The 14,158-nt window shown below is 43.7% G+C and overlaps 1 protein-coding gene across 1 annotated transcript in view; it reads right to left on the reverse strand.

Moving 5' to 3' along the window:
* Positions 1 to 316: 316 nt before the first annotated feature.
* The window catches only part of NLK (nemo like kinase), a 933,583-nt gene continuing 919,741 nt past the window's right edge, over positions 317 to 14,158 (reverse strand). Inside the window, exon 11 of the mRNA XM_086954551.1 lies at positions 317 to 2,116. Coding sequence (XP_086810677.1) covers positions 2,062 to 2,116 — 55 coding nt within the window. The 3' untranslated portion in view covers positions 317 to 2,061. The remainder of the gene's footprint in view (positions 2,117 to 14,158) is intronic.

The following is a 14,158-nucleotide window of genomic DNA, read 5'->3' on the forward strand; positions in this document are numbered from 1 at the left end:
TGCCAAATAGCAATACTATTCTTTATTTCAAAAATAAGACCAGACTCAGTCCTAGAGATCTGATCTAAACTTTAGAACAAACATTTTGGTTATGATGGAAATAAACCTGCTTTGAATAAAGCTCTAAGGACCATACTCTTTGTATTCGATCAGCAATCTAAAGAGCAAGAAACCGGGGTATCAGGGGAATATGGGTTTCAAAGTGTAAAGTATGTCTGCCATGGTTAGGTACCTGTGGAAAAGCAATATAACTATATGCATTTACAATTTAGGAGGTTGGAAGAAGCGTTAAGAAATGAAACATAGTACATGTCCCTTTTATCAATGTCACATTTAATGTTTTTACCATCATACTGTACTTCATATCTACATTGTACAAGGTTTTAGCAAGTGTGCAACACAACTTGACCAAATTCAGATATTTTCTTTCTCGTCATGTGTACATCTGCACTTTATTTTGTTTCAACAAACGATTTTCATCCAATTTAAATGAAATGCATCTGTTACTTTTTATTCTTATGACTCACATAAAAATAAAAAAACACCACAAAAAAAGATACATCTCTGTTTTTGGAATTCATATGTTTTTCTTTCAGAGCAACATAATTACTTCATTGAAGTTAAAACGTTCCACCCTCTCTCCCGCCATCTTTTCACAAGCAATCAATTATTTCAGTCTCATTAGTACAGAAAGAAATATTTTTCTTAAAACAGATAATTTAAGATAACTTTCAGTAGTTCATTATCCAGTATAAATATCATTTCTACCCAACACCAATATTTGAAATAGTTTATTCCCTATTTTTCTTCGAGAACAATCTATTTTGGGCTGCTTTGTCCAGGTGAAAAACGATCTTCAATGTTCATAACTTCTTTATTTAAATATAAAAGTTGGAAAGGGACATTCAAGTTTCCAGTCTCCACACTGAACCTAAAAATATATTAATTATCAAGTGGAGTTAAACAAACCAAGTTGTATACTCCAGGAGGTAGAGGCCTTCAGCTTGTACTTATATACATATGCACATATAAATTCAGCGTTTCAATAAAAATAGATCAAACAATGGCAAATTCTAAACGACAGTGACACGCACAGATGCCCAGCCTAATTTGCTTATCATAAACACAATAAACATAATCCTTTATGTGCTGTTGCGTGTTTATGTTCTAAAAATATCCAGTGGAGGGAAGAACAAAAGTAATTTCCCCACATTTAAAGGTGCATGCTAATTTAGCTCTGCACGTTAATAATGCTCAGAGGTGAAGCAGCTCTTTTAAAACTAGCTCATCAATGAAATTATTTACAGCGAAGAAAGGGAAGCGTGCCTAGGGGCTCTTAATATAAGATAGACGTAGGGGTAAACGGGACCTAATAAAAATAGATTAAATATATATATATACATATTTGTATACATATATACACACATGATAAAATTATAGTGAGCAGATTACTAGCAATTCCTTCTCCTCGAGAAACAAGAGGACATGAACCTTTTGCTTTCTTAGCAACATATATTACCAGTGCAACTCAATTTAAACACTAATTTATTGAACTGGGTAGCAATGTTAAGATGCTCATTCACAGGTCTGATTTCGGTTGAAGGATGTGACTATCTAGGATTGTTTCGGGGCTCATTCAGGATCTTCTTGATAAAATATCTACATTATGGCTGTGTATCAAAAGGGTCTTGATTTTTGTACAATAGCAATTTAATATTTAAGAAAACACAGGGCCATACTTGAAAAACACCCTATCCATCCCCTGCACCCACTAACTGGGTTCAATTCTCTATCTGTTCTGAGCCAAACAATTGTATAACATTTTGCAAAGCATTTACAACTCTGGGAAAACACTTCTTCTAAAAGCACAACCATTTCACAAGATTAAAGGTTGCTAAAACAAGTTTGCCCCCAAGCATTATTCGTCGTACACAAGCAGTGGCTGTTAAACTTCATTCATTAGTAAAATTACAGTGCACTCATGATTAACCTCAATAACTGCAAACCCTAGACTCCAGTGAAAAGCTACAATACATGTCCAGTAGTATGTATCTTCTGTTTTTACTCCCAGACCAGAGGAGATGGTGGCATTTCAGATGGTTGAGCCACTGTGGAACTAGGAAACCAAAGAAAAGACCAGAAAAATGTTAATAAAAATCACAAGAGAAATGCCATTTAGAGTTATTTTTTAATTTTTCACTTCTGTCAATTTATAGTGCTTACATTACGTACCAAGTCTAAGAAAACTATCATACATGTAAACTTCTTTGCATTATGTACTGCACAGTTGTTAGCACCTCGTCACAATTCCTAATTTTAGAGAGTAAATGTTCACTCTCCCAAATATTAGATGTCTCAATCTCCGGATGATATATATTTCTATTTGTATTTCGGACAACCTGTTTTCAGTTCAAATCTCAAAAGACCAATAGAAGTCCATCAAATAAAAAATAGCCCCTAACAAGTGTCTATTTATTTCTAGAACGGAAATAATTAAAAATAGGTAATTACATTAAAAATGTCTTTACATTTTCTTTTTTTATACAACACATTTTACTGCTTTAGGAACTACCAAAGGAAGTAGAGAAAAGGCATTGCTTCATGTTACATTAGCATACTGTTTGGTTCATGAGGTCTCAAATCTCACCTCCTTAAGGGGCGTAACACAGGCCCCCACAACCCCCGCGGTTCGGGGGGCCTCGCACTCCAGGGGGCCCCTTCACTCATCGGAGCCAGCCAGCCTCATGTTTTTAAGGATTTAAATGGTGCGTCGTTGCGCACGCCCGGGCTCCCCACAAATTAAATGGTGCGCGCAGCCACGCACGCCACGTCCAGGCTGCCTCTACATTAATTTAAATAGTTGGTGCGCACGCCCGGGCCCCGGCCGGGCCTCCGAGGCTCCTCGTGAATAAATGGTGCATGGCGGCATTCAGTTGTTTCCGGCCTCGTCTGCGCGGTCTTCATGGTGAGGCATAATAAGAGTGGGGCTAGTGATTAATACGCACCTCGAGTCAAGTCATCTCTCCCGCACAGTGGCCGCGCTGCCTCCCATGGATGTCGTGGCTGAGCTGGCCCGACAAAAAGTAAGTGCTCGCCTCGCAATGTGAGTTCAACAGTAAGTTCCTGTCACAGTGTGCCTATGGAGCGTGTTAATTATAATGCAGGTAAAATGTATTTTATGCAACTAAATAGCGCGGCTTGCTGCAAGGCACTTTAAATCATACAGCGCCCTGGCTCACTCCGGGGGGATGGGGAGGGGATAAGTGTGTGCGTTTGTGCGTTTTCTCCCGAATGAATGCCTGCACTGGTGCTCTTTACCGTGGCGGCCGTTAGTCAGGGACTTTCAAGTATGTTGGCTCATTAAGGCAGCCGGAGTGGTGGTGGTCTGGTGTCGTGGCACTGCAGCCTGGCCCTGAAGTATGTTCTTTCCACAGCTTTCTGTAATGTCACTGCTTTTAAAGGTAATTCACGTCTCTCCACATGATATCGAGGTACGAGCTCCTGTGGCTTTAATAAAGCGACAGTGTTCTTTTGGATATGGCTCCCTTATGTGAGCACAATAAACTGCGGACACCTCGGGGTGAGCCCAAAAGAAGGAGGAGTCGGTCAGTGGTAGGAGATCTTTGGGTGGATGTGCACCGGCCAAGCTCCATCCGGTGTAAAGCAGTCTGGAGGAATCCTTGCTCGCCTCGGGGAGGCGAAAACCGCTGCTGTGGCGGCCTGGATCCGTCACTGCCTCGCTCCCCCGGACTGAGGCTGTCACACAGCTCTGGACCGGTCGGTCCGTGCGCATCTGTAGGCCCCTAACACCAGCATCCCTCTGCAACCCCTTAGGGTGAGAGACGCTAGATGTTGCAAGGGCTGTGACCTGTCTATGTTATATGTGCAGGAAGGGAGAACTGAGTATTCAAATTGATAAAACAGAGTGGCTTCAGTACTCTTTACTTTGCAGCCACAAGACCCCAGTATGGTAATTGCAGCGGGTGCTGCAGGTAAAAGTTAATGTGCATTGCAAAAGCTGTGTGACATACTCAGAACTGAGAGGCATTTGTAGAGTTGTGTGCGACTGACTCAATCTTGGAATAAACAGCATATTGATAGGAGGTACACTTTCCAGACAAGGAGAGTAAGAGAGAGAGGGCATGACGTTGTTAATGTTTAAACGTACAGCATCAGGATGCACGGGCGGGAAGCACAATGGTTGACACCAGGCCGGATTCCAGGATTCTGAATGGTTTTAGGCATATGGCCATTAAGGGAAAGGTGACCCTAAATGTCAATTCAGGAGCTACCTGAGACTGAAAAGCAGAAGAGAATAGTCAAGTCCTCTGCCAGATCACCTGTGAATTTGGCTCCTCTGGCCCCCTGGATCAGCAGCCGTGGCCCCCAGGATGAAATCTCTGCCGCTCGGGCAGGCCCACGTTTAAAAACTCATCTGCCCTCCACGTGTGTTTGGAGGGCAGTGGGAGCACATGTTTGTGTCTGGGGATGAGCGCTGCACTCCCCCAGTGAAGTCTTTAAAAGACATTGTTAAACTTGTCAGCTGACTCAGCTCACCGTTGACTGCAGCACCGTCTGAGCCCGCCCTCCCCTCAGTCCAGAGAAAGAGGCTTGGAACTTGCCTACCGGTGCGATGCCAGCAGGGCCAAAGAGTCCAGCACTGCGCAGCATTGAGGTACATGCAGTGTAGCATCCAACATTTACAATTTCATTTGGTATTTAACTATGAAAAGGAAGAGTTTGGATTTAATTATCAGCCTTATGGTAGAGTGAATAGAGTCAAACATGGTCAGGCATTGTGATTTATCCATAGTAGTGCAAGCAGGTGAAGTGGAGCAGGTGTAAAATTTAGGATGTGTAGAGATTGTGCAAGTGTATGGAGGCGTTTTCGAGGAGAGTCTATTAGTGACATTCCATTCAAGGTTTTTGTAGCCGTTTCAAGACCTCTTTAAAGCTTCTCATTGCTAAAGTGTCATTTCTAATATTTCTTTCCATACACTTTGTTGCTTTATTTTGCTCGCGAAAAATGTCACTCAAAGTCGTTGAATGTCACTCATAATTACACTGAAATTATGTTATGTTATGTTATGTTAATAACTTTTATTAGGCGCACAGCTGCCCCAGCGAAGGGGCGTCCTGGCGCCTGATCAAGTGCCACAACACAACAAATCGATGCTGGAAAGAGAGGGGATCAGTCAGCAGTAACGAACAGATGAGTTTTTATGGCGCGTCTGAAGAGAGTCAGGCTGTTCAGGGCACGAATATGGACAGGAAGAGAGTTCCACAATCCTGCCGCCAGAACTCGAAAGGAAAGACCTCCCATCCTACTCAATCTGAACCTGGTCTTAATCGCCAGATGAAGAGATTCCGACCTGAGAGCCCGCGTGGGAACATAGGGGGAAACAAGACCCGCAAGGGCTGGAGGAGAGGAGAGTTTCAAGATCTTAAATGTTAGACAGAGGGCCTTGAATTTAATTTTCTGTCTGACCGGCAGCCAGTGAAGAGAGGTCAAGACTGCAGAGACAGAACAACGCCTCGGAAGGCCAACAATGGCCCGCACCGCGGCATTCTGCACCCTCTGCAGCCTAGTAGCCTCCGCCTGATTCACTCCAAGCAGCAGTGCACTCCCATAGTCCAGCCGAGAAAGGATGGAGTCTTGGACCACCAGTTGCCGAGTAGGGGGGTCGAAGAATTAGAGGACTGGTCTCAGTCCTCGCAGAATACCATAACAGGTAGCTGCAATCTTCTTTGTGTGGCTGGTAAAGGAGAGTGTAGGATCCAGCCAAACCCCCAAGTTCTTAACTTCGGCAGCTGGGATGGGAGTCACCCCCAATTCAGGAGGCCACCACTGATCTCCCCAGAGTTCCGCCTGCTTCCCTAGAATCAGGACCTCGTTTTTTTTGGCATTTAACTGTAAGCAGTTAATGCGCATCCAGTTAGCCACGGCTATGAGTCCTGCACGGAATCTGGGAGCAGTCACCTCAGGGTCCCCACTGAGTGTCACCGCCAGCTGCGTGTCGTCGGCATACGATGTCATGGTTAAGCCACACTGTCTAATGACTGCAGCCAGCGGTTTCACATATAAGTTGAACAAAGTGGGGCTCAGCGCAGAGCCCTGAGGGACTCCCAGTCCCAATGGATGGAAGGAGGACTGACCAGGTGGAATGGCCACTTTAAAAAACCGGTCCGAAAGGAAAGAGCGAAACCATTGGAGAGCCGTCCCCTCAATTCATTATGAAAATGTCACACATGGCAATCTGAAACGTTGGCAGCTATGCCACCACCAGCCCCCGTTTTCGAGCCTCCAGGGGCCCCATCAGCGCTGTAGCACACACAGGCAGCACTACACTCTCTCGCTGGCATTGGTTGCACCAGTGAGTTGCCTCATAACAGTCCTACTTCATAAATTAAAGGGTGCGTGCTGGATGCTGTGGGTGCAGGTGACCTGAACTTCCAGGCCCAGAAACAGGGGTTATTGAAGGCAACTGTCTCGAGGCCGGAGACCATTTGCATATTTACATACCTTTTGTAAACTGGTTACACAGGCTTAGTTTTTTTCTGGATCCAGTACTCCCTGGGCCCCCACTCTGCCTTTTCTTTGCATTTGAAATTTACATTTACTGCTGTAGTGTGAGAATGCATTTCATGAAAAGGAATATAAAGTAGGGTTGTCATAAGAAAAATGTCAGCCATGTGTTTAAAGAGCCTGGAAAGACTTTGTCTTGACACTAAATAGGGTTATAAATAAAAAAGTATGGATTCATTTGTAATGTGACTTTTCTATCTTTGTTCCCTTTAATTATCAGTCACGGATCTCATAATTCAGGCAGCACTAGAACACAATTAAAGTGCATTCTATTTATATTTGTTGTTCGCAGTATGCACAGATATGTGCTGATTATACAGCTTTAGGTGACTGCTTATTTTTATTGGTGGGGGAAAGTGGTAGGTGGTGGGCCGGGCCGCTGGGGGGGGGCCCTCATTGTGCTCTGCAGGGGGGCCCCCTCAAGTTTCGTTACGCCACTCTTTCCCACCCTAGCATATCACACATATTTCTCATTCCCAAAAGTACAGCTTTTTGTGTCCAAGGAGCAAGCAGTTTGTTGGAGGGACTTCAATGCAATGTGTCTATATTGAGCGGATTCACTCCAAATCTTCTGTATTAGGGACACACAGACTGGTCTCATACATTGATCAACAACTTTCCTCCAGGGAAGATCCTTCCATTTCTACACAATGCCTCTTTTGTAAGAGTAACGATCAAGGTTTATGGTAATTTGTAATATACAAAATATGGCCTAACCCACCAACAACACTAATTACTTTAGTCTTCCGTGACAGAGATTCTTGGGTTTGTGCAAACTCACGTTAACCACACAGTTATTTATTTCTGTCCCAGTGTCTTTTCTTAAATAAATGTAAAAAAAGGGGAAAGGGATTAAAACATGTTTTGTCAAATACCATCAATACACCACACCATTCATTCAATGAAAAATATGTGGAGAAAGAGAGAAAGTACCTCACGGTAGAACCGCCAATAGGGTTGCTGGCTAACAATTACCAGTGTACCCACTTATCATCATAGGTAACTTACTCTCTTGTAGTGGAAAAAGAAAAGAAACAAACAAGAAAAAGACCAAACACCATACAACAGTACTTTTTCTTCACGAAAACCAGAAAGCGTGCTGGTTATTCGGGCAACAGCAAGGCAAGGAAAACCACGTTTGCTATTGTGTGTACACATACACCTAAATTACCCTGTGAGAAATAATAAATGTGAATCTCACCATTAAAATTAAAGAGCTAGCTGGCCACTTTTTATTTTATTCTGAGCTGCGAGCTCTTCAAATTAAGACCGGTTCAAACTGAACCAATTTTTACTGTAGCCAACATGTTTCGTTGCTCTATTTTACGCAACTTCTTCAGGGCCAACGAGGGGTTATCTTCTCATATTTCCACTTCAATATTTACACCACCTGTGATGGTAAGAATTGACATGAAAATTACTGAGCCCAAAAATCCAGACCCGCCTGAAACGGAGGGCTAGGTCAGATAAAATTACAATTTTGTAGCACTTAGATCGTTTAGAACATAATCACCTGGAGGTTGCGTCGTGGTAGCATACCTGCAAACCTCTCACTTAGGACGCCAGTGTCAATTTTGTAGCACTTAGATCGTTTAGAACATAATCACCTGGAGGTTGCGTCGTGGTAGCATACCTGCAAACCTCTCACTTAGGACGCCAGTGTCAATTGATCACGTGTCCAACAGAAAACCAACTGCAGTGTGGTCTTCTGTAAATATACATGAAACCAGTGTGAGGCAATGCACGGGTATGTCCCATATTGACTATCGTTTCATCTCCATATCACCTCCAATCCAATTCTCCTCAAATCTGTTACCACCTTTCAACCATTAAACATCTTATACTTCGAAAAGTGTCAACGACACGCGATGTGTATAATGCCAATACACACGTGCTAGCCAACTTCCAAAGTTCAACTCTGCTAGATTCACACCGGCACTCATTCTCACTCGCACCATCCTGTCCAGCTCTTACCAACCATTTATGAGTCGCTTACCCCAGCCGATTCACTCCAGCGTCGTGAACTCGACCCCATCTACGAGTTCCCGTTCGCATGTTAATTTAACTTTGTGCATTTGTGACGCCCACTACGTCATGTGATTCCAGGCGTCCTGAGATAGACAGTAAAAACAGCGGCCATCTTTAAGTGGACCGCGATTGTTGTGCTACCCTCCATACTCAGTCGGAGCTTACTTTTCTCCGCACACTATGCCAGCTTCTGTTGACCGTTCATACAAAAACTAATTTGATCACGTTTTGGTTCAAAATTGCAATGTTCGCATCGAGTCATCAACCATATTGATCGATTCCAAAAAAATCTGGGTAACGTTTGCCCAAACTAGGTCCCACGGAGGTCATACAGTTCCCCCGAGACCTACTTGCACACTGGAGCACCCCGCCCATCAGAGTCATATCGTGGAGGGCGCCATCATGCTATTTCATCGGCCATCTTAGAACGGGTCCCCATGTCAATAAAGTTCGTTTTTACAAAATCAATACCATTCACTATATTTAATTCATATCAAATGGTATATAGATTTAAAGCTGATAGCACAAGCCTTACTACATACACAAGCTCTGTAATATCAATCATAGTGTCCTATTGATTTTGGTTCTTGAGGCCCCTCAATCACAACCAGCATGATATTCGTGCACAAGAATGGCTATCTAGGAACAAGATTCCAATGTCAATAAAATCTCACAAACTCTAATGTTCATTCAACAACCCAGTTTTAACAAATTAAATAACCTACACAGTTCCAGATGGTAACCAGAGCGTCACAATGTTTACCAAAGCTATGATATCAATCATAGTGTCTTATTGTTTTATAATGTCTAAGGCTCGCCTCTTAATTCCAGCAAGCAAGATGTTGTTGCGCAAAGGTAACATATAGACATGAAACCAACTGTTCCATATTTCGGCGTGATCAGTTCCACGTGCCAGGGGGAAAAGGGGTAACAAAACTCATATACCACCCACTGAAAACGTGCTACAAAATTAGCGCTTACTAATCTTGTTCCACTCGATAGAGTCTTTCAATCCAGTCCAGAGACTGGCCACCAATGTACATCATAAGAAAACCGACAAGAATTCCCTACTCCACTATCGGTCATTCCACCCCCGAGATATGCGGGATAATCTTCCTGTAGGTACATTTTTACGCTATCGGCGCAATTTTTCAACGACTGAATCCTTTATGGAATAATCTGAAGAACTTGTTAACAAACTAACAGAAAGGGCATACCCGATAAGAGTGGCGAAGCAAAGCCCGTAAGCGAGCGTTGAACACTTCCCGTGAGGCACTCTTGGAAAGGAACAGTATGGTGAGACAAGACTGTATACCAGTAGTGACAATTTTTGACCCCCTGTCTACCAAAATAGGACAAATCGTGAGGAAACACTGGTCAATTCTTGATACCAGTACCAGCAAGAAGCCATCTCCACGGTTTGCCTTTAAGAGAGCTACCAACCTTAAAAGATAAGTTGGTCCATACTCGGACCCGCAATGCCCCTGTGAGTACCCTGCCAGCTGGGCATCATCCTTGCGCCAGTTGCTCAGTATGTAGTTTGACTCAAACAACTAAGATGGTCACTTTGAGAGATGGCAGAACCTGGTACCTTACCAGGTTTAGTAACTGTAATACAGTGAATTTGATCTACAGATTAACATGTACCTGTAGACTTCACTACATTGGTTTAACATCAAGAAAAGTGAAGGTCCGAATACAGGAACATCTCAGTACCATAAAAGTAAAGAAACGGACTACACGTTTGGTACAACATTTTAGTGAGAAGGGACATGACCCCAGGGATCTCAAATGGGTGGTCCTTGAGAGGGTGGTCGGTGAAAGCCACAACATCGAGAATATACTGGCCAGAAAAGAAGCCCGATGGATCTACCAAGAGCAGGTTGATAGGGATGAATTGAACGACTATCGAGTGGAACAAGATTAGTAAGCGCTAATTTTGTAGTACGTTTTCAGTGGGTGATTTATGAGTTGTGATATGACAGTTTTTGTTACCCCTTCACCCCCCTGGCACGTGGAACTGATCACGCCGAAATATGGAACAGTTGGTTTCATGTCTATATGTTACCTTTGCGCAACAACATCTTGCTTGCTGGAATTAAGAGGCGAGCCTTAGACATTATAAAACAATAAGACACTATGATTGATATCATAGCTTTGGTAAACATTGTGACGCTCTGGTTACCATCTGGAGTTGTGTAGGTTATTTAATTTGTTAAAACTGGGTCGTTGAATGAACATTAGAGTGTGTGAGATTTTATTGACATTGGAATCTTGTTCCTAGATAGCCATTCTTGGGCACGAATATCATGCTGGTTGTGATTGAGGGGCCTCAAGAACCAAAATCAATAGGACACTATGATTGATATTACAGAGCTTGTGTATGTAGTAAGGCTTGTGCTATCGGCTTTAAATCTATATACCATTTGATATGAATTAAATATAGTGAGTGGTATTGATTTTGTAAAAACGAACTTTATTGACATGGGGAGCCCGTTCTAAGATGGCCGATGAAATAGCACGACGGCGCCCTCCACGATATGACTCTGATGGGCGGGGTGCTCCAGTGTGCCAGTAGGTCTTGGGGGAACTGTATGACCTACGTGGGACCTAGTTTGGGCGAACGTTACCCAGATTTTTGGGAATCGATCAATATGGCTGACGCTGGGTTGATGACTCGATGCGAACATTTGAACCAAAACGTGATCAAATTAGTTTTTGTATGAACGGTCAACGGAAGCTGGCATAGTGTTCAGAGAAAAGTAAGCTCAGACTGAGTATGGAGGGTAGCACAACAATTGCGGTCCACTTAAAGATGGCCACTGTTTTTACTGTCTATGTCAGGATGCCTGGAATCACTTGACGCGCCAGGCTCGGCATAGTGGGCGTCACAATGCACAAAGTTAAATTAACATGCGAACCGGAACTCGTAGATGGGGTCGAGTTCACAACGCTGGAGTGAATCGGCTGGGGTAAGCGACTCATAAATGGTCGGTATGAGCTGGACAGGATGGTGCGAGTGAGAATGAGTGTCGGTGTGAATCTAGCAGAGTTGAACTTTGGAAGTTGGCTAGAACTCGTGTATTGGCATTATACACGTCGCATGTCGTTGACACTTTTCGAAGTATAAGATGTTTAATGGTTGAAAGGTGGTCACAGATTTGAGGAGAATTGGATTGGAGGTGATATGGTGATGGAACGATAGTAGATATGGGACATACCCGTGAATTGCCTCACACTGGTTTCATGTATATTTACAGAAGTCCAGACTGCAGTTGGTTTTCTGTTGGACGCATGATCAATTGACACTGGCGTCCTAATTGAGAGGTTTGCAGGTATGCTACCACGACGCAACCTCCAGGTGATTATGTTCTAAACGATCTAAGTGCTACAAAATTGTTATTTTATCGGACCTGGTCCTCCGTTTCAGGCGGGTCTGGATTTTTGGGCTCAATAATTTTCATGTCAATTCTTACCATCAAAGGTGGTGTAAATATTGAAGTGGAAATATGAGAAGATAACCCCTTGTTGGCCCTGAAGAAGTTGCGTAAAATAGACAACAAAACATGTTAGCTACAGTAAAAATTGGTTCAGGGTGAACCGGTCTTAATTTGAAGAGCTCGCAGCCCAGAATAAAATAAGGAGTGGCCAGCTAGCTCTTTAATTTTAATGGTGAGATTCACATTTATTATTTCTCACTGGGGTAATTTAGGTGTATGTGTACACACAATAGCAAACGTGGTTTTCCTTGCCTTGCTATTGCCCGAATAACCAGCACGCTTTCTGGTTTTCGTGAAGAAAAAGTAATGTTGTATGGTGTTTGGTCTTTTTCTTGTTTCTGTTTCTGTTCTTTTTCCACTACAAGAGAGTAAGTTACCTATTGGCGGTTCTACCGTGAGGTACTTTCTCTCTTTCTCCACATATTTTTCATTGAATGAATGGTGTGGTGTATTGATGATATTTGACAACATTTTTTTTACTCCCTTTCCTCTTTTTTTACATTTATTTAAGAAAAGACACTGGGACAGAAATAAATAACTGTATGGTTAACGTGTTGGGATACTGTGAAATTTTGCACAAACCCAAGAATCTCTGTCACAGGAAGACTAAAGTAATTAGTGTTGTTGGTGGGTTAGGCCATATTTTGTATATTACAGTTTGAGTGGGGGGCGGCCTTTTTCCCTTTTTCTCCCCCTTGTGCTCCCATTATATTGACTATGGTAATTTGTAACAAACTCATCTTGGGGTCATAAGGAAGTGACCAACCAACCTGGCTGTTGCGCGAGGCGCCTCGCGAGGCAGTTGTTGCTTCTTACTCATTCTGGTCCTGCGCGGACACTGTCGTTGTTGGGCTTCTTTGTGTCCCTGCGAGGACCCCGTCTCACCTGCACTGGCACCGAGCGGGCAGCGGATGACTGAAAGGTGGAGCCCTTCACTGCCCCCGGCCTGTGGGAGCCCGCCTTAGTGAACTAAAGAAAGAAACCTTTGTTGGAACGACTTCTGACCTCAAAGCTCTCCTCCTTCAAAGACACCTCCAAATGTAATTCAAGCCCTCTCTATTATCTGAAGGAAGACCCTCCATTATAGAGAATTTTTTTCGCCATGACTGTGGAAGTGCCTTCCCAGTGTGTTCTGCCAGTCATTGCAGTGTTACCCTTCTACCTGTGTTTGGTACTCTCTTGTAACATGCACACGTCACTTTTCTCTTGTAACACACTGCTTGCTACCTCCTTCATTTTGTTTGCTTTAGATACTTGCACAAGTGCCACCCTTGCCTACGTAACGTTTGTTCTTGTGTTAGAGTGTCTGCCATATATTGCAGTATTACACCTCTACTTGTACTTAGTAGACCTTTGTGACCTGCACACATGTCACTTGTTCCTCCTGTATTGCACCGTTTGTTACCTCTTGTATTTTGTTTTCTCACAATTGTCACTTTTGCCTCATGTAACTCAACGTTTGCTTTTGTAATTTGTTCACTTGTAATCTTCTCCTCATGTATCATTACTGTTCCTATTGTGAAGCGCTCTGACACCTTCGGGTAAGGTGGGGCTCTCGTTAGGAGAGAGAGCCCTGCAAGCGCCGCCGCAGGTGAAGAGACCGGGGAAGGAGAAACTGCCCCCAGAGCTGGTGAGTGAGGGCTCAAGGGGACGGGGTGGTACCGATCAAGGGACAGATTCCAAGCGGGCCCGCCACGAGAGCAGGCCGCTCCACCGTTGGTTAGCCCCCGCTCACCCGGGCCCAGAGGAGCCCATTCTTTTCATTGTGCATGGGGGCGTAGTTTGTGACAGAGCCTCCGGAGGCTCCAACGTGGTACAATCGCTTTTCGAGCCCAAGTGGCTCCAACAATGGCACTATTATCTTATGGCTGGCTCATAGGGGCCTTTTATTTTCTCCCGTAATTGCCCCAGCCTCGGGCATACTTCATTTTAAAAAGCGCTAGTGCACTCCACGTTCTTGGGGGCATAATTTGTTCTACAGAACACAGGTGGCTCCAACGTTTTGCAACATTAGTGTCAGAGCCAGATGGCTCCAGCGTTTTAA

The sequence above is a fragment of the Lissotriton vulgaris genome, chromosome 2_1, assembly GCF_964263255.1.
Source record: "Lissotriton vulgaris chromosome 2_1, aLisVul1.2, whole genome shotgun sequence".
In the NCBI taxonomy this organism is placed as follows: domain Eukaryota; kingdom Metazoa; phylum Chordata; class Amphibia; order Caudata; family Salamandridae; genus Lissotriton; species Lissotriton vulgaris.